A 20477-nucleotide genomic window follows, 5' to 3' on the forward strand; every position below is an offset into this window, starting at 1 on the left:
AGCCTGAGACTGCAGTCCCTGCTGCTGCTGGAGGTAGAAGACATGCAGTGGTTCTCTGGGGTTGGAAATGCTCACGTTCCGCTCTCATCACTGAACTGAACACGAAATGTGATAAATAAAAATATAATGTGACCATTTTTTCTTAATGTAACAGCAACGTGATGTCTGGACCAGAGGGGAAAAGAGCTCAAATCTTTCACTACAGTATCAGCAGTAAAAGTGCTCATGGTGACGCCTGGTGTCTGTGTTTGAGGTTGGTCCCGATGAGTCTGGCCGCCACATTAATTGGCTCTTCCTGTAGTTGTGTGTAAACATTTGTAATGTAAAAAAAAAAGCCCAAAAAAAGGTTGTGGAGGAAATATATCCAGTTTCAACACAGAAATAATACAGTATTCAGTTATTTTACGCCCCTGAAGTTAACTGTTAGATGCAGAACTGATCCTGCTGTAGTCTAACAGACCCCACAACCTCTGTGTGATGTTTTCTATTTAACTATCTACTTCAATTTACTAAGCCAGTCCCACAAAAAATGTTAAAAACATTTTCCCAGTAATGAGTAGTCTCTCCTCATTCTCCCTCTTACAGCTCAAACAACGTTAGCAGTATTTGTGAAATATTATGGTCTGCCGCTGTGACAGTCGGCTCCTCACAGTAATGCATCATATTCAGTACAGCATCATCTCCGAAGTTACAGAAGCTCGTTATTTGGGATTTGACTCGACCACATCTATTGTGTGTGTGTTTGTATCTGCAGCCCCAAGATCCTAAGAGAGAAACTCCTCGGTACCACACACGGAGGAAGCTGAGTGCCCAGAGAAGATAGATGCACTGACGTCAAACGTCTTCAGGACACTGAGGCTGGAGTGGGACGGGACAGTTTGCGCCAGTCAGTGACTCAGGCTTTCATCTGTCTCCTCCCCTTCCCGGAGACACACCGTGCCCCCCATTAACCAATGGGTCACCCCAGGTACGTAATCCAGCAACTGCCTGTGTACAGAATACATTACGTGTCACCTTTCTGTTAGTAGCTGGATATATGACACGGAAACCGAAGTATAATACTGTATCAACAAGAGTTTCCTTTTCTAACCTTTCAGTGAGCTTGATTTGTATGTAAGTCTGTTAATTACAAAAAGAACGTTGTGGGCAAAAAGCAGTTTTTAGCAGATAATAAATCCCAAAGTGAAGACTTGAGAGCACACAGGGACAGATTAATGAACTCAGAACACTTTTTGAAAGGGCAGAAGAGTGTACTTAATGTTTTAAGCCAAATTGTGTCTCCGATTTGTCTCAGCAGCAGGGCTTCCTTTGCTTGTCTTCAGTTATGTTCACCCAGTTTGTTTGTCTGTGTCCCTTGCATATTTCATCTGAATGAATGAAATACTCTGACCTGGAAGTGAAGTGCCATACTGTCAGGCCTCATCTTTTAACACCAGTTACTTATCCGAGTGGTGTCAATTTCCACAGACATGACGGGGGGAAAAAATTGAGCCTTGCAGATTTTGGTGTGCCCTTTAGACAAAAATAGTTAAAAGTCGATGCATCTTTTCATGGTTTCAAGTGCTTAGATTCTGCCAGGAAAGCTGGAGAAAAAAAATTTAGGGCATAGTTTGAGCCATGGCACATAAAATCACGATTTGCACTCAAATGTTCTGAACGCAGGATCTGCACAACAATTTTGACCAGCAGAATGATTAAAGCTTGAACTGGCTTTGCGCTCACTCTATGTACTGTTTGGCTTTTGCTGCCTCAAAGTAATCCAATCCTTTTATTGTTTATCTGCATTGATAAAAAGTTGAAAAAAAATGTAAAACGAGAAAAACTTTTCAGCTTTTATTTGAAATGTGACTTTACACAGGGAAACCAAATGTCATGTTTGTGGATATAAAAAAAAGTTCAATAACAAAAACTTTCACACAAAAGGTGTGGTATGTCTTTTTGCAACATTCGTTCTAGCTTCCCACTAAATCTGAGCTTTGACAGAGGCACCTCTCTCTTTAATAAATAGTTTCATTTACAGAATGAGTAATTAGTTATAAATATGAAGGCGCATATTAAACATTTTTTTAAAGCAATTATAAATGTATTGATTTAATTACAAAAAAAACAGGCAAGCAAATCAGTCAAACAGAGAAGTAAAATTGCAGTTATTATTTGGCAAACCAAGAAATTGGCACAAAATGATAAACATAAGTGAAACTTTAAATTATAGGCACTAGTTTAGGAACACCCACCACACCCATTACCAGAACACCTTCCCTAACACTGGCACACCTTGCGATTTATTGTCATAGCACAAGAGGTAAAAGCCAGCCAAAATTTATTCAGCTTGTCATCTTACTCAAGATATTTTTCCATTTTTTTTCTTAGCATGAATGATATACACTGACGAATCTGCTGTGGAAATTTAATGAACAACTTCAAAGTTTCTTGGTTTCATCGGCTGAATGGGTGAATAGGGACAAAACATGTTTTTTTTTCTGAGCTCAGGTTTCTTTCTCAGTAGATGGAGTTTGTTTGAGATATCAGATATATTTTAACTGGTTCCTGAACTGAAACTGAACCAATTTAAGCACTTCAATGGAAAATTATAATCTTGGCAAAGTGTGGTACAAGTCAGAACTGAGGCTTTGGCCGAGGTCTAGTTAATCACCCGGGTTGCTCCTAAGCCCTGGTTTGACACTTTAAAAATTAAAAAAAAGGCTTTGGAGATTTAGCTTGCAGTTGAGGTTCAAAATGTACATTTTAAACAATCGAAATCTTAAAACAAAATACTGATATGGATGTTTGGACATACACTTCTTAAATAATTTGAATAAATAATTTCCAAAACAAACTTGTGCATACATTCTGGCTGATTTTACAAGAGGAAAGATTCTTAAACGTCATATCCACGCAGAGGTGCTTTCACTGTTGCAAGACATCAACGATTCTCTAACATTACGGGACAGTTCACCTGCAAAGCATCATCATAGAGATCATTCACCCACATCTGTTAAACACAGAGCATAAAGAGAGAAATGCGTGGAAACATTTCAACCTGAGGGAGGTGAAAGAACAGGGCAGAGGAGTGGGAGGAAAGCAGGGCGATGTAGTGATATGACTGTCTGACAAATGATTGCAGTCAAACCAAGGCAGGTGATGTGTTGTCTGATGGCGGAGCTGGAGTCGGTCTGGTTTCTTTGGCATTTTATGGGCTGTTTGCACTACATGCCTGACCCCTCCAGTGCCAGTCCCCCACAGAGAAACACAATGGGAGGTCCTCGTTGACATTATGTGGACACTGTCCTCTCCTTTTTCTTAAATTCTGAATTGTATATATTGTTGGGACATAGTCTCTCACTTTCTCTCTTCACTGTCAAAATTATCTAGGTAGATAAAGTGCCATGTTGTAATGTCTGCCTCCTCGTGTTGACAGTTTGACCGGAGAGCCCCCTGCTGGCTCGCCTCAGTAACAACCTTCTCTCCAGTTGTCACCTGTGCTGCCATAGGTCCGAGGAGCAGGAAGAGATCTGAGAAGGAGAAGACTCAAGGTTTAGTGATGGTTAAATTTTTTCTACACTAATTTCTACCATTTACAGAAGTACAAGATGTGGCCCATGTGTCTGTGGCTTACATACCTGCGCACAGGCTGGGCCAATTTGCTGCGAGGCAGAGGGATGCCCCCTCCCGCAGAAACACTGGGACGGGGCAGGCCGCTACGTGGAGGAGCCAGGGAGCGGGTGGGGGTTGAGTTGGCAGAACCAGGGTTGGGTGTGGCTTTTACTGGCTGCCTCAAGGCCAGTGGGGACGGGGTGGCGGGAGTTCGCAGTTTACTGGGAGAGGGGACTAAAGACAGGAAGAGCAGGAATACAGTCAGGTATAACTGGATTATAGTAATCTTAATGCACTTTAATACATTTCAGTCTATCAGTAGTTTAACAATGAAGTAATGATCAAGAGCACAATGGTGTGAGGTAGACACACACTCATTTGGCAGTTTTTTAGGTCCACCTAGCTAAAACTAATGCAGTCTAATACAGTAGTCCTGCGAGAAAACCCGGACTCCATGCAGGTTATAATGTTCAGTTTGTGTTTCAGAGAGGTGTTGATTCAACTTTATGATCGGAGGCTGCAGATTGCGGTGCTGTTGAATTGTATTGCTTTATACGGACAGGTGTTGCTATTATTTTGTCCATCCCATTTATATCAGCTAGGGCAGGCTATTTAACACAAACACGTATGTTTATAAAGCAATGCAATTAAACAGCACCAAGAACTGCGTCCTCCAAAATGATCGGGATGATTGATTGAATCAACACCTCTCTGAAACAATTTCAATAAAACCCGATCAATATAACTTTCATTAAAGGAGGATTTATTGCAGGACTGTTGTATTAGACTGCATTAGTTTTAGCTAGGTGGACCTAATAAACTGACATCTGAGTGTAAATATGATGCCTACAAAAATGGAAACAAGTAGGTCTTGACTAACCATATCCATCATAAATTTACAAATGAAGTCAAACCTGTTACAATGAAAGTTTCGAAACTACAATAACTTCACTAAAAGCATGAATAACTTAACAGATAAGGCCAACTGACAGAGCTGCCTACCATGATTCTTGATGTGTTGACAGAATGAGATGATAAACACACAGCATATACTAGTGAAAACCAGCAGCACATATCATAGCACAACATCAATACAACCACAGTGTGGAACCACAATCACAATATTTAAAAAGGTGGAAACCCTCAGTGAATACTCACTGAAATCACCTTCTTCTCCAAAGCAACAGGAGAGTGGGACTAGACAAAGACGAAGACAACAGAGACAGGCCTTAATTCAGAGCTGGGAGGAAGGTGCTGAGGATGGGCTTTAATGAGGTGGTTCTTACTGCCTGTTTGTTTTCTTAACAAACTGCGACACTACATGAGTCTTGACCAATATGAGCATCAATCCTACTTGCCATGTGGCAAGTACATATCTTCGTCAGCTTACCTGAAATGGCAAGTGACCTCTTGAGGTTGTGTGTACAGCCCTCAAAGTGTGACCGTGGACAGTGATGGGACAGTGCGGGAGACATTAACATTTTAGGCATGTTCTGCTGTTGCAGTTGAAACAAAGCCTTTGGTACATCTGTAACACCTGGATAAGTCTACAGGTCCGTTGCATAGTGACCATAGAGGTACTGCTCAATACAGTACTTCATTGCAAACGATTTTGTGTTTCCACCTGGAATTCATCGGTCATTGGGTTGTAGGTAAATATACACTTAGTGCCCACTTTATTAGGTACACCTGTACAGTCTAATGGAATCTACATTTAGGTACGGAAGTATTTGGACATTGACACAATGTTAATAATTTTGTCTCTGAACACCACCACAATGGATCTGAAATGAAGCCATCAAGAGCCTCTGAAAATGAGGGACCATTTATAAAAATGACTGTAAATCCTAAATGGTTACTGTTATATTTTCGTTAAACCCCTTGAACTAAAGCTGAAAGTCTACACTTCAGTCACATCTTGATGGCTTCATTTGAAGTCCATTGTGGTGGAGTCGGAGGCAAAATTACAAAAATTGTGTTGCTGTCCAAATACTTACTTAATACTTACTTACTAACTAAATGTAATACAACTGTTGTGCTCTGACGTCTACTTTTATACCCACAATAATCAATTTTTGCCTATATTGAGAACTGTTTCCAATAATAAAGTTATACTATAATATCAATGAATTATTACAAAAGTGTGACATTTCTGATAATGTTATGGCTGAGCTGTTGTAATTGGTCTACATTAGACTGTACAGGTGTACCTAATATAGTGGCCCCTTTGCATACAGAATACGAACATTTTACATCGTTGGAAAAAAATGCAATGCAAAACAAATATTAATACATGGCAAAAATCGTTGTTGTTAATCACTTTTTTTGATGGGTTTTTTTTTTTTCCAAAAGAAGGACAATGCTGGAGTTCATTTGACTTCTAAGTTTATTACACTTAACCAGTTAATTTACGGAAACTACCAGATTGTTTAGGAGAAAATGTTGTTGATGAAGGCCACCAACTTGTTTCTTTGTTGGAGAAATGATGCGGTTTCTGCTGTTGAAGAATGTCAACTACATGCTAATTTTTTGAAAACGTGATGAAAATTCTAGGTAGGCTATTTTATTTACTTAAAATATAAGCATATCACATAAATGCACAAAGACAAAGCCCACTGGGGTGAATTAGTACTTAAAGTAGTCTTAAAATACTATGTAATGATGACAACATGACTTGTATAGGGGTATGATATTCTCCAGTGCTGCAAGGAAAACATGAATGCCCAAAGTCCTTATAATGGAGTCAAGGGTAAGGTGGCTACAAGGAAAGACAGATGAATGACACTTCTATTGTTATGTAGCCAGGCAGATTTGAGTGACAGTAATGAGACTTATTGTCTAACATGGACCAGCAAGAGCAAGGAATCACTGTTCTGACATTACTGAGCCGATATGATATATTTTATATTTTTACAGAAACAGCTCCATATAGTCCTCAAGTGAATCAGCTCTCTCTTTAAAATGTGAGTATTACACCTTTTAGTATGGGGGCATACCTGTGGGAAAGAGTTATAAACTCATGCTCATCTCTGTCAACAACCACCCTGCTCTGCCTCCCTCTTTCCTTTTTTCTAGTAAAGAAAGCAACCAAACAGAAGCTAAAGCTGTACTCAGAGTTACCTCTCAGTCTCAGAGTTTGAAATGACAAGCTGGCAACTAGTGCATTAATGCACCTTCCTCAGATCCATTTCAGTTCCATACAATATAGCTACTTCATCATTTACCTTTCATGTGCATCAGTGGTCTCTACTTTCAGTATATAGGTTGCTGGCTGTATACAGTACATCATAAATTATGCATGTGTCTGTCTGTGGGATCAATCTCACAGCCTCCAGCTTGTTTAGGAGCAGGCTGTTACCTCGCAGGGCAGTTGGCCTTTGGAGGTGCTGTTTGGGTTTCGGAGAGGAGCGAGAGGGGGTCGAGTATCTTGGGAGCTGAGGTGCTGCTGGAAAACAGGGACATTTCAGTACAGGAGTCAGACTTCATTCTGCCTGAGATTCACAGCATTAATGGAGTAAAAAGGGGCTGATGAGGCATTGAAGGCCATACAAGCCGGAGGTGCGGTTTGAGGCCACTAGAGGGCTCTACAGCCAAACATTAATAGGCAGCTTCATTCAGGAGGAGGAGCAACAGTGCCACTGACTGGTTTAACACCCAATCTACCAGTCCCAGCACAGACCGAGACATGGAGGCTGGTGTAGGTTACACATGCTTTACAGTGAAGAGAAGTCAGTGAGAGAGGCAGGAATGTAGGTGTCTCACATGCCCAGTGCAGCCAAAGCTCAGATAGAAAGAATTAATACAACCTGATAACAACCTCTCAACGGTAGAATGACACCTTTTTAAGATTAAGTATACGTATAAAAAAATCTAAAGACTTAAACAGAAAACAGACTATCTGCTCTAATGTATAAAAGGTCCAAAGGCTCAGGCCACACGGACACCCTGTCCCTGAGAGGGCTGGCTGAGACAGGATAAAGGCAGTCACTCCACGTTTAACCAGCTGAAACCTGCCCCTTGACCCCAGCCCCCTCTGCCTCTGTTAACAGAGAGGGATTACTGTTTCTGGATTAAGGACAACACCATTACCTTTATCTCCCATTACAGGATTAAATCATATGGATAGTCTTAACTCAAAGAGGTAGGATCTTAAGCTCTCAAAAAACATAAAACCCTTGGACACAAAATGTAAAACATTAGTGTCACTGATACCAGCAGTCACTTTGGATTCTTAGCGTTGCTGGCGCCATGCACTAATTCTGCAGGATGAGTGTGTTTCTTTGAAGTGAAAATTATGCCAAGACAATAAGAGGAAGGATGCAGTCAATACACGATATTACAACTGCAAATGATCAAAGAAAATGAGGATCCCCAAACACCAAAGCCATGGCACTACAAAGCAACACAGCCCTTATACTTTAGGTGCAGCCAGAGGGATTAGCAGAATTTCCACTTGCACAATGACAAACAAAAGATTACACAGCCTGTCATGTTGCTGAATGTTCAGTATACCGTTGAGAGAGAGTCTGCTAGTTACTGAAGCAAAAGATTTGTTTACAACTTTGGAAAGAATTTGGGTTTTGCAGTCAAATCAATATATGAGAGGTTTGTGTACATGTCTGTCACAATACTCACTAGCAGACTGGCTCTGGTGTCGAGGAGAGCCACCATTTGGCACTTGCAGGTTGGACTCGCAGCTGCGGCTGTTCTTGACAGGCTCTGGGGCCTGCGCCGGTGCTGCTGAGGAGCGTGTGAGGTTGGGAAGACTACGACGCAGCTTTTCTGCGACAGCAGCACAAAAGAGAATTAGCTTAAAGCGACAGAGGCCAGAATCCCACAATGAACCACTGATGTCCAATATGTTGTCTATCTCTGCTAGTTACCTTCATTCTTCACCACATTGGTCTGCAGGTCGTGCCCGTGGCCCTGCAGTGAGTGGCGAGGCTGCTGCAGGCGGCTGATGATGGGCTGAGGCGAGCCACGGCTGTGGCTGTAGTCAATAGAACGAGCAGGGGAGCGCGAACGGGGCGAATTCCTGGGGGAGGCGCGGGGAGAGTGTCGAGGGGAGGGGCTGAAGCGGTTGGAGGGCAGGTGGAAGGCTGGGTGCACCGCTTCCTCATCGTCCTCCAGACTGTGTGCATCTAACTCCTGGTCGCTGAAGGTGCTGCGCCGCAACGAGTGGCAAGAGGAACCCGAGCTCCGTCTGGACGCTGTTGCAGCATAGTCCTGTCTCAAACCTGACGCAAAACAGTTGTATTGTTTAAACAAAAGCCGTCTGGTCACAGAAAACTGGACAACACTACTGGAGAAGACAGTGGTGCAGGTACATACTCTCTTCCTGCATGCGTGCCAATATTTGAACATCAGTGACATCATTGAGTTTGTAGGTGGTTGAGGAGCCCACTGAGTCCTCGTCCATTTCTGAAGTGCTCAGCTCACTGTCAACAGACGACTGGGGACTAACCGCCGGAGGATTCCTCTCTGCTGCTGCGTTTCGCTGGTGTGCTGGTGAGGGAATTATGTGTGAACATTTAGTGACACATATTCAACAACAAAAACAACAGATCTTCTGTAATTGTTAGTGAACTACTGAGAGCGCCATACCTGTGTTCCCAGCCATTAGCTGCTGTCTGACAACAGGCATTCTGCTGGGGGTTGAGGAGGGGGAGTTGAAGCCACTGCTGTAAGGGCTGTTGGCTGCGTTTGTGCTGTACGGGCTTCCATAACCCTGTTGGTTGTAGGGGCTTCCATACAGGCTCCTGCGCTTGTTGGCTGTAGAGTCGCAGAACAGAGCTAAAATATCAGTCCACACTGATCAAAAGCACAAAACATTTGGTAATAAAATCAAGTTTTTTTTTTGTCTTGAAAGAGTAGTCCGAAGTCCTTGCTGTCCACATGTTCTCAGCCAGATTACTCAACAGTTTGGGAACCTGCAATGCAATTGTTCAATCACTCTTTAAAATTAAATTAGTGCAGACAAAAGAACAGAATTTAGTCTGAATATCCACAACCACACCTTTGTATAAAGAGTTAGAAGCTGATTAAGATTACCCTAACAGTCATTTTTTGTTTTGAAAACGTCTGTAAGCAGTTTACTCGACATTAACAAAGTTAGCAATTAAGAAGAAAATGTGAATGTGAACGCACCAAAATTTTGCATTACATTACTAACTTTTAATATGCTCAGTAGCTGTGCATTTATTCTGTGGCAGCACTAATATGTATGGGGGGTGTATTGAGTCATTACGTATTAGTCTGAAATTTCATAATTTCTTTATTTAACGTGCTTTACCTCTACCTTATAACAGATCAGTGTAAAATGCTCTGGTAAGAGAAGTGCGTTAAAACTTTCAGCAGAAAATGTTATCAAAGGACTGGGAACCGCACTGGGAGTCTTAAACTAATGGATTAGTTACTAGCAAATCTGTAGGATCATTTCTCCAATATTATTGTCCTTACACAGATGGATTCCGTCTTACGGTCTTTCCGTCATTGCCTAGTAATAAACACACACACACACACACACACACACACACACACACACACACACACACACACACACACACACACACACACACAACTAATCATCTCAAATTTCTTTACCAACCAAAAACTACGGTATGTATAGAAGTAGTAGAAGAATCTGTTTAGGAGTAGGCAGCCTTCAGGATGTCAGTGGTAGAAGATGGGTGAAATGTGGAAGTCATGATGCTGCATTTGTGTGGAGGAATCAGCGACTGAAAACTTAAGACTCATTGTCTGGTTTGTCCAGTGTGTTAACATACTGCATCTATATAACATACTGTAACTCATAAAAGACCCCGACAAAGCCCGTTGGCCATCCCAGTATGTGAGTACAACACAACAACCCAGTGTCTGCTAATAGCTGGCACCTTCATGATAGCTCTGCAGTGTGCTGGCGGTCTGGTAGAGTTTCTTACAACGTATGCTGAATGTGCGCCTAATAAGAGAGTTCCCACATCATTAGCTGGAAGAAACACTTGACAATACAAACAACAAACAATACGTGCCATTCAATCCATACGCACAGTCAGTGCACAATGCTGTTCTCTGTGAAACCCAGTGAAGCAGCAGTCAAAGGCTCCAGTTTATAGAGTCCCTGGTCTCGGTCATGAGATCAGACCCTGGACAGGCTGCTGGTAACTGGGATCATTTTTTGGTTGGCACTCATTTACCCTTCCCTCTGGTTTCTCTCCTTCTCTCTCTGACTGGATGTGTTTATACAGCTGGGTGCTGACTAGAAAGGAGCTTTTTAAGATAAGCTACCACCTCATTGGACATTTCAGCTTTCACTTTCTCCCTCTCCTGTTGCTCTGCACTCTGTCCTCCTGCATTGTATAGGAAATACCATCATGTCCACTCTGGTGCCATTAGCACAATCAGCTACTAAGGAATGTCAACAACACTGCAACATGCAGCTCTGTAACACTGAGCACTTTTAACTACTGGAAACTTTGTTTTCCATTTGAGAATAGACTGGTCAACAGATTAAAACGGTTCACCTGCTGAAACTAAACTTGAGTATCAAACACAGTCAAGTTTAAATTGAAAACAAAGTAGTCAAAAACATATCTCTCAAGCTCCACTGTGTGTTCTTGTGGCTAAAGAACATTATGCACGTACACACCACTGACAGACATACTGACATATTACTGTGAGTGTTTACAAACATAAATCATCTGTGTTTGTGTCTTTGTACTATGAGGCAGAGGAATCACACTAGCCATGAATAGGAAAAACTTCCTCTTGACATAACAGTCTATACTGGCTGGCTCTAAGCTACAAAGCAGTGAGGGGGGCTGCAGTCCATATGAACCCAGCTAAGAGCCTGTGTTAAAAAGTTTGGAGGTGTTGAGATGACAGTATTTCCCTATCACAGTAATCCTACCAGCAGATTGTCATTAGAAAGAGACACAGACCAATCTAAAGGGATCTGCAGCACAGGGACGAACCAAAATAGAGTGTCCTCAAATCTTCATGTCCTAAAACAAAAAGAGAGGTCGAAAGAAGAGAAAAGAAGTGCTGTTCCTATCCACTGCGATGAATGTCATTGCTATTTACTGTGATATAAAACTGTATTAGAAGATTTTGACTTTGACGTTTTAGCTGCCCTGAAGTTTCCACAGGCATAAAAAACCCTAATTGAGCCAGCACACAACATCCTGATAGAAAATGAAAGCCTGTAGGCCTCAAATGTTGATGAGGAAAGAGGAAGACAAAGCTTGGCATTGAGGTCTATTTCATATAAAAAAAAAAGGAAAAAAAATGGCTTAAAACAGCTGCAGAGCTTCAAGCATATCACAAGAAAAGAGCAAACAGAGGAGCATTTATAAATGAAAGAGAAATACCACAGAGGAGAACATGGATAAAGCTGGCCGAGACATGCAAGAAGGAGGTTAACTAACTATACCGTATGAAGTTGAGGAAAAGTCTAAACGTTTATGAGCAGAAATAGGGCAGGTCAGCTATGTGACGGTGGTTGAAACCTCTGGGGTATTGTATTTGCACTGAAATAACAGTGCAGGACAGCTGTCAAAGCAGCACTGTTTAAAAAAAACCAAAAAAAAACAGTTTTGTTGTTCTGGCCTGGCAACACATATTTTGAGTGCTTATCAGCATTGCCTGATATGCGTAAAGTAGTGTAGTCTGACTAGTACAGTTAGCTCAGGCAACGATCTCACAAGGAGTCTCCTCCTTGTTGTTAGTTATGTAACAGAGAAACGTCTTCTGGGATATGATTTTAACAGGCTGTGCACAGAAAAAACACTTGGACACTACTGACACTAAAAGTCATGTTTAAAATATGTGCATGCCTTGTATGAGTTTGCACATGCTGCCTAGGCTGGCACAGATATAATGTTAAGACTGCCTTCCACAAGTGAGGTTAAGATTTTTTTCTTTGCAATTCCTTTGACGCATACCCGACCAACGCCATGGCAACTGGGTTTCCATGCTCCTGTTAGAGACTGGGTGTGAAGGATAGTAGCTGGGAGCCATGAGGGTGTGTCTGTGGTGAGTCTCCCTTTCACTCACAGTCATGAAGGCTGTCCAAATGTATCGCTGAAGGATCTCAATTTTTACACAAATCCGTACCAATGCCTTGACTTTGGAGATTAAGTTATTCAATTGAAATGTTTTAACCACATGGCCAGTGAATCACAAGTTGTTCTGTCTTTTTGCTTTTTGTCTTCTGCCTTTGTGGGAGTGATGACAACATCAGTGCCAACTGAGGAGAGAAGTGAAAGGAGTGGGGTGGGTGGTATCAGTGACAAGGGAGATATTTTCAGGCCGATGGACGATGACGTTATCCTCCTTCCACACATACAGTGATGATGTCACCACTTATGAGCATGCTTCCTTAAATCCAACTCAAGTGGCTAGTTATTTGTGGTATAAATCAGCTGCAAGACAGATAGCATGTTGTGTTTACAAAGGGGTCACCTTAAGCTACATGCTTTGTTCACCAGTGGCCATAAATTCCAGACCATACAGGTAATCAATCATAAAAGGGGAAAGAGTAAAAAATGATATTTTATGAGTTTTGATGGTAGCTGAATTACAGATTTCAATTAGATTTATCATCAAAAGCTCAAAACTTCTATGATCTGTGAAACGTGTGATGAAAAAAAAAAAAAAAGCTGCGATACTTGGATCCACAAAAGGGGCACAGTTGTATTATTTGAGCAGCTACTATAAACAAATCTAAGTATCCTAGGATGAGGAGGTGTCTGTGTGTTCAGGTGCAGCCCAGATTCTTGCACAACAGAGAGGATCGCCTCCTGTGAACAACCTTCAGCGGCCTGTCCCTCAACATGATCTAACCGTCACATGGACATACCACTGTCGAAATGGAAATGACCGCTCTCAGTTTAGCTGCGAGGATTTGAAGCCCATCCTCCTCACCGAGGGACTACCTATAATTAGGGGAAGTCAGACACAAACACAGACCAAGCATATAAGACTAAAGATTAGTCAGACCTGGGTGATATATTGTGGTTGAAATCAATATAGGAATGTTTTATTTATGTATGCCATGTACCATATTCAATTTCAAACTATTCTGAATTCCCAATGTGGAGTGTAAAAGAAAAGGAAAATGGATTATAATCAAATAACATTTTTATTCTACTGAAACTTGAAAAGCAGCACCACACAGCTCTCTCCTGAGTGGGTCTGCCATTCCCAACAAGTCCAACTACAGACTAACAGGTTCAGATGTCACATAGATACTGACTGGACTGTCAGAGAACTGAGGCGGGTTTCCCACTATGACGCCAGTTTACAGCCATCCTGGTGCTAGATATGACTATAAAATGGAATAATTCAAGATTTTTGACTACAACATCCCAAGATCATATAACTTGAATTTTTGAAAAGAATGTGGTGCATCAGAGAGAAGAAAAACTTTGACAGATGAAAACTATAAATAAGTTAATACTTTACATGCCCTAAGCACCTAGGTGCAATCATATTGCACAAAACGATAAATATTTTGCATAGCCCATGGTCAAGTATAAATTACGCATTATTCTTCACACACATTGCTGCAAAGGAGTAAGAAAAGAGGACAACTGGATCCCTTTTACACTAACAGCACTCCAATAGTCTGATGATAGTATAGTTTTGTCTTTGCATGTCTGAAAGTCATTGGCAGCACATTCAATCCCATATCACAAGACCCCCAAAGTACACACGTATTCTCACAAACCCTTCAACAACTTGATGTAACCCTGGTGCTTTCAGTAACTTGTAACTGCAAGTCATTGTGTCATTGATTAGTTTCTCAGGTGACATAACCCCATCTGTGCTCAGCTTCCTTTTAGAATAAGGGAAGCTGAACGACACAAGAGAACATGTATGATGAGTCATACACCCATATATGCTTTCTTTGTAATTGCGTGTAGCAGCAGTAGTTGACGAAATAAATTATTGCAACATAGTAATCTAGTTATATAGAATTTTTTATAAATATGTTTCCTTGTGCTTCAACGACCAATAACAGGAAATCTTAAGATTATTACTGAGGATCACTCCTATAAATTAAAGCTCTTAGTAATAAGGACAATCATCACTGCCTTTATGACCCCCTCTTATCTAGCCAGCAAGAAGAGCTATTTCTGCATTTATGAACAAACTACTCTGCCGGATCAATAATTCTACATTTGCCTTATGCACAACAATGATTTACAAATTGACCTTTCAAATAATGTTACCATTTGAGATAAAAATCTGACAGAGCATTCATTCATTCATTCAAGGGACAGCTGTGGAAAATCACTCCTGTTTCACTATATTATATAGATATGCAAGCTAACAGCAAGAGACTGACTGACAGAGACAGACATGCAGGTAGACTTTAAAAACCAAACAAACACAAAAATAAAGTCTTTGTCTCAGTAAAGATGGTGCTATTTTGTATTTGACATCTAAAATTTCAAAAGATGGATTAATTAAGTGGATCACTGTTTTTGTTATAGTGTTGTTTCTACTACTACTACTGTTACTGAGACTACACGTTTCAAGTTCACTGCCGCTGTTTACCTGACATGGTGAGGTCCAATCTGTGGATGAGGGAGCGCTTGGCTGATTCCATCTCAGGACTGGGGTTGTCAAGAGCTTGGCGGCACCACACAATAGGACTCAAGGATTTTTGCAGGGGGGCATTCAGTTTCGTCTCATATAGCCTGGAAAAACACGAACAGCATACAAAATTGACAGAGTCTATTGAAAGTACATAAAAGCAAAAACCAGCAATCATTACACAAACATAACCTGTCATCTTCCTCCTCTAATAATGACCAACCATGACAACTCACACCAATCCCATCTCACATGGGATGTGACCTGGTACCTCGAAGAAGAAATGAGATTGAGGGGATAAGTGTTTGGACGGTGTTTTATCACAGAATGCTGCAGAGGCAATGACACTGCAGCAGAAAGGCATTCATGTGGCTGTGCTTGTTGACACTGAAGAGTACCACCTGTTTTGATTCAGATGTATTTCACACTTAAATATTTGAAATCTTGAGGCCTATTAATTATTTAAGATTTTGCTCAGAATACCACCAGTTGGAAACTTGGTGACTTGCAGATATTTTTTAAGCTTGTCAATATAATCTTGACTCTTATACTTCACATGTTGCATGTGTTGATTATGCAGAAACCATTGTTCTCTGTCTCTGGGGTCTCCATTAGCAATAAGGACATGCAACTTCAAGCTCCTGCTGCAGCAAACTTTTAGAATGAACAACTGTCACTTGCCCTGAAAAAGGCACTGGGTTCAGCACTTAGTGCTTAGAGTGTCAAACCCTCCTTATACTGACAGGACATATCAAGGTATAAAATAAGGCTACAAAGTAATTGAATTACCCATTACTCTCTGTTAAACAGAGTTAAACAGGTAATACAAATGTGTGTTTATTCTTAACCTTTTGATAAGAGAAGAGAAGAGAAGAGTTTCCACTCAGAAGAGAAATCTGAGTCAGCAGCTGTCAGCTCTGTTACTGCCAGAGAGAAAGCCTTTCATAATGAAAGCCGAAACATTACAGCGAAGGCAAGCCAGTACAGGGAAATACAAGCCTGAACTCTGGGGCTGCACATTTCCCTTGTTTATCAACACAATGACCGCCATTCACATTTAGTACAGCACATAGTAAAGATTTTTTAGACTATTGGACCAAATATCCAAATAATTATGAACAGCAGTCTGGCTTCAGGTGTTGTACCAGCAAATTTTAAGCATGGAGTAGTGCAAGCATGGATTTAAAAAAAAATCCGATCTGGACACCTGAGTCCTCTCCAATTTAGACCATTCTCCAAACTCCTATTTCTTTCAAAAGTTTTGGAGAAAGTTGACACATACAATTATAATCTTGTTTAGACATACATGACATTCTTGAGGTGTTCCAGTCTGGTTTTAAAGCCCTTCACAGCACTGAATCTGCACTTTTAAAAGTTTTTAACTATCTGTTATTAGCTACGGACTGTGGGTTCCACAATTCTTATGCTTTTAGATCTTACAGCTTCATTCGACACAGTAGACCAAGGTATCCTCATCTCTCACTGGAGAGTTGTGTTGGCATTTAAAGGTACTGCTCAGGAGCGGTTCGGATCTCACTTATCCTCCATAGCAACTCTCCCTTGTGGGGTACCTCAGGATTCTATTCTATTCCTCATTCCACTGTTATGCAGATGAAAATCAAATTGACCTGCCTTTGAAAGAGAAAGATACAAACTCTTTAAAACCATTGTTGGACTGTCTAAAGGACATAAAGCTTAGATGGCCTTAAATTCTTTAAACTTTAATGACAGTAAAACTGAATTACTGATGTTTGGATCCAGTGGTGCCTGGGATGCCCCTCATATGGACCTGTATCCCCTGGAACCATATGTTAAACCCACTGCAAAAAAATCTGGTTGTGATAATGGACGGTGATTTTAAATTGGACAAAAATTGATCAAATCTAGCTTTTTCCAGCTGAGGCTCTTAATCTAAGGTCAAGTCAAATCGTTAATAATTCTGAAAGGTTTATACAAATTTTTACCTCATCCCAACTTGACTATTGTAATGCCCTTTATGTTGGTGTTAGCCAGGACTACCTCTTAGGTTTGACCAGTTACTTCCGTGTGTCCCAGATCATGCCTTTGCAGTTCTAGCCCCCAAACCAGAACAAGTAGGTTCTGCATGTTAGGCGGTCCCCTATACTGCCCGTTTTTAAATCCCATTTTTAAACACATCTTTATTACTTGATTTTTAACTCAGTATGAGCGTTGCTTGTTTTTTATTGTTTATGGACTTGTTGGTTTTATTATTTATTGTCTTTTTGTCTTTTAAACTAGTCTGTGTTTTTATTGGGTTTTATGACTTTTGCTATTTTAATCAAAATGCAGCACTTTGGTCAACTGTTGTTTTTAAATGTGCTTTATACATAAATTTGACTTGACTTGACTAAATCTTTGGCCTACAGACACAACACGTCTGACAGCATACATGAATGCCCTGCTCTGAAACAATGATATGTGTCAAGTCCACATGTGGTAGAAGGAGTGTGACAAGTATCTATTGATAGATGGAGCACTGCAGCATTTTAAATCCAGTGTGAGGCTAATTCAGGGATTACAGGAGTCTATGACAGGAGCTGGCGAGAGCTACGCACTACAGAGTAATCCCAGATATCAATCTGATCCAGAGGGCAGACAAACAGCCAGGGCATAATGAGACTGGCTCTGTTGGGCATGAGTGAGCAATGTCTGAAAGTAGTCTGATGTCAAAGGCTCAGTAGCTGGCAGAGGCACGCTGCTGCAGGCAACAGAGGACAGACTTTGGACAATGGGTAGATCAAATAATAAACACTTAATGAAAAAGATCTTATACATAATAATTATCAGCATCTGTCCACCCTCTTTGTTCCTTACATGTCATATTCCTGTGGGATTGTATCTGTGTTGAACCACCGTTGGGCTTTGTCGTAGTCTGCCTTGGCCAGGCGTACATACTCATTATTTTTAGAGAACACTCCTCTTGTTTTTTTAACCAACACACCTACAACTTGGACAAAGATGATTTGTTGCTAAATGCTGACTGCCAGACATCCTTACTGTTGTCAAATCCTGTATGCTGGCTTTCAACCAAATATGATCTACCTTTGTAGTAGCTTTAGTAATTGTCATATGGTTGCGTCAGGAGCTACGCCCTAATGTTGCTTATTACAGTGTCATTCTCATTAAAGACACCAATCAAACAAATCCTCCCTGACAAGACAAATAACAAGGACCACCTCCCAAGGAAGGCCTATCCTTACATACATGCATGGTCAGTAACTGTTTCCTTAGAAATAACTACTCCATTTCTATCCTAACAGACCTCTGTGAACCCATCTACCAAGTCTCCATGACTGACATCGGCTGCGTTAGGAAGCATTATCTCGGCAAGTAACTCTGCCTCTTCAGGGGATTTTCATGAGTTTGGGTGAGAGGAGAGATTTAGATAGCAGCACAAATCCAATCATATTTTGGAGTTTCAAAGATTACACTTCTTAAGTGTATTTATGGAAAGCCACCTAACTCTAAAAACCATAAATGCTCAGCACTAGAGGAAATAATATAAACAAAATGCACTGGAAAGAAGATAATAAGTGGAGTATGGATGGACAAGTAGGCTATCAGGATAATTCTGATAACAAGCAGGCCTACATGATCATCCTTGTCCACAAAACACTTCACGAGGCTTTTATGTTATTCATAGCCATTGTTTTTAATCCCTGTAAATGCAATGATCAGCTTTACGACAGTGACATAGCTTTTTATTCACACATGATGAGCTGACTGTCGTTCTCACTTGGTGCTGCAGAGCACTTGTAGCTTGTGTGCCAACTGGTGTGCTAAAGGGAATTCAGAGGAGGAATATAACCATGGCTACCTCTCCCCCAGGGCTGCTGGGCAGGAAAATAACTTTCATTTTTATTGTACACACTGATGTCCTGCCACCAATGCCATGACAAGCCAAGCAATTTGCCACATCTTACATCAAAACGGCTCAACAGATGATCCGGGACGTCAGGGTCCTGACAGCTGCGAGCCTGAGCCTCAGGGGCCTACTGATCAGTCTCAGAAACAAATGCACAAACTGTAAGCGAGGTAGGAGATAATGGATAGAGATTTGGCTCTGACTGTCTAACAAAGCATGTCTATTATGGTCATAAATTCATGCAAGAGCATGGCGTAGCCCACATGACTTGCCAAACAACATCCTTCAGTAAGTGATCCACAATGAGGCTCCTTCAGTACAGATGACTTCAGATTTCAGGCCAGCTACTAAGAAGACTGTTTATGCCAGGCGTTTTGTCGTGGTAGCTAATGTGTAGAGCAGCTGTGCCAGGGTAATTAAAGCTGTCAGCCCGCACCCAAGACAGAGATAAGGCTGCAAAGGCAAGATACCTCGAAAGACGAGCCTGTCACTCACCAGCTGTCCTCGTCTTCGTTTAGACAATCCATGTCTTCGAGATCTAAGATTTCCACTTCATCTAGGATGGATGTTTCCCCTTCATCTGTGAAGCTCCCGGTGGGGTCTGAATAGAGTGAGTTCATAGTCGACACGGAGGTGGCAGCCGATGCTCCCTCACATTCATACGCCCTCCTGAAGCTGATGCCGTCGTAAGACAGTCTGGGGCTCAAGCAGCGGTTATTCTCCAACAGCCCACTGTAGCCTCCCGTTCCGACGAACCCCACCCCAGGGAAGCCGGCCAGACCGGCTGCCATCCCCGCTGACAGAGACGACGAGTCGTATCCGTCGCTGAGGGGTCTGTGGTTCCCTGACATCGCTCCGGACGAGGACAACATCGTGGACCTACTCCGAAGCTGTTCATTTTGCTGCTCGAGCTTCTTCACCAAGTCCTGCAGCTTCCGCACCTCCAAGTCCGCGTTGATATTTGAGTTGATATCCTCCATAGTGGCTCCTCAGCCCTACGAAAATATGCAGTGGTCTGTGGTATTTTTAGTCGGTCGTTTAACGACAGTTTCTTTGTTTTTGCTTACTTCACTAGTACCTACGTATTCAAAGAAGACACTTTGGTGTACCGCTGACTTAAAAAGCTCAACGTCGTCATCTTCTCCGGTTATCCGTGCTTACGGGTAGGGTCGAGGCCATTTTCATAACACTCGTCGCCAACTGTGAAAGACCAACAGGCGGCGGATAACACACGTCACCGCGTTCTGTACCGGGAGCGAGCACGTAACCAACACCTATTTGCGCGAGCACAGATATCTGCTCTGGTACGAACCCGTTTGCTTTTTTTTTTTTTTTTGCCAGAGAAACGTCGTAACCCACGCTATTTATTTTTAAAAAAAAAAAAATTAATTTACCT

At 41.6% G+C, this 20477-nt stretch overlaps 1 protein-coding gene across 5 annotated transcripts; it reads right to left on the reverse strand.

Moving 5' to 3' along the window:
* Nucleotides 1-1836: 1836 nt before the first annotated feature.
* On the reverse strand, nt 1837-20319 carry slain2 (SLAIN motif family, member 2). Of its 5 annotated transcripts, none has more exons than XM_040129180.1 (10): nt 19577-20319; nt 15157-15299; nt 9199-9366; nt 8926-9099; nt 8478-8831; nt 8230-8376; nt 6953-7036; nt 4753-4791; nt 3621-3828; nt 1837-3512 (listed from the first exon to the last, which is right to left on the reverse strand). In XM_040129180.1, exons 1-10 carry the CDS (start codon nt 20059-20061, stop codon nt 3449-3451), a joined length of 1866 nt encoding a protein of 621 aa, XP_039985114.1. In that variant the 5' UTR covers nt 20062-20319; the 3' UTR covers nt 1837-3448. The 5 variants fall into 5 exon arrangements, with proteins under 5 accessions (XP_039985114.1, XP_039985113.1, XP_039985116.1 ...); XM_040129179.1 differs by having other exon boundaries at nt 6953-7039; XM_040129182.1 differs by lacking the exon at nt 6953-7036.
* Between the last annotated feature and the right edge of the window lie 158 nt (nt 20320-20477).

This window comes from Xiphias gladius, chromosome 6 (genome assembly GCF_016859285.1).
Source record: "Xiphias gladius isolate SHS-SW01 ecotype Sanya breed wild chromosome 6, ASM1685928v1, whole genome shotgun sequence".
NCBI lineage: Eukaryota > Metazoa > Chordata > Actinopteri > Istiophoriformes > Xiphiidae > Xiphias > Xiphias gladius.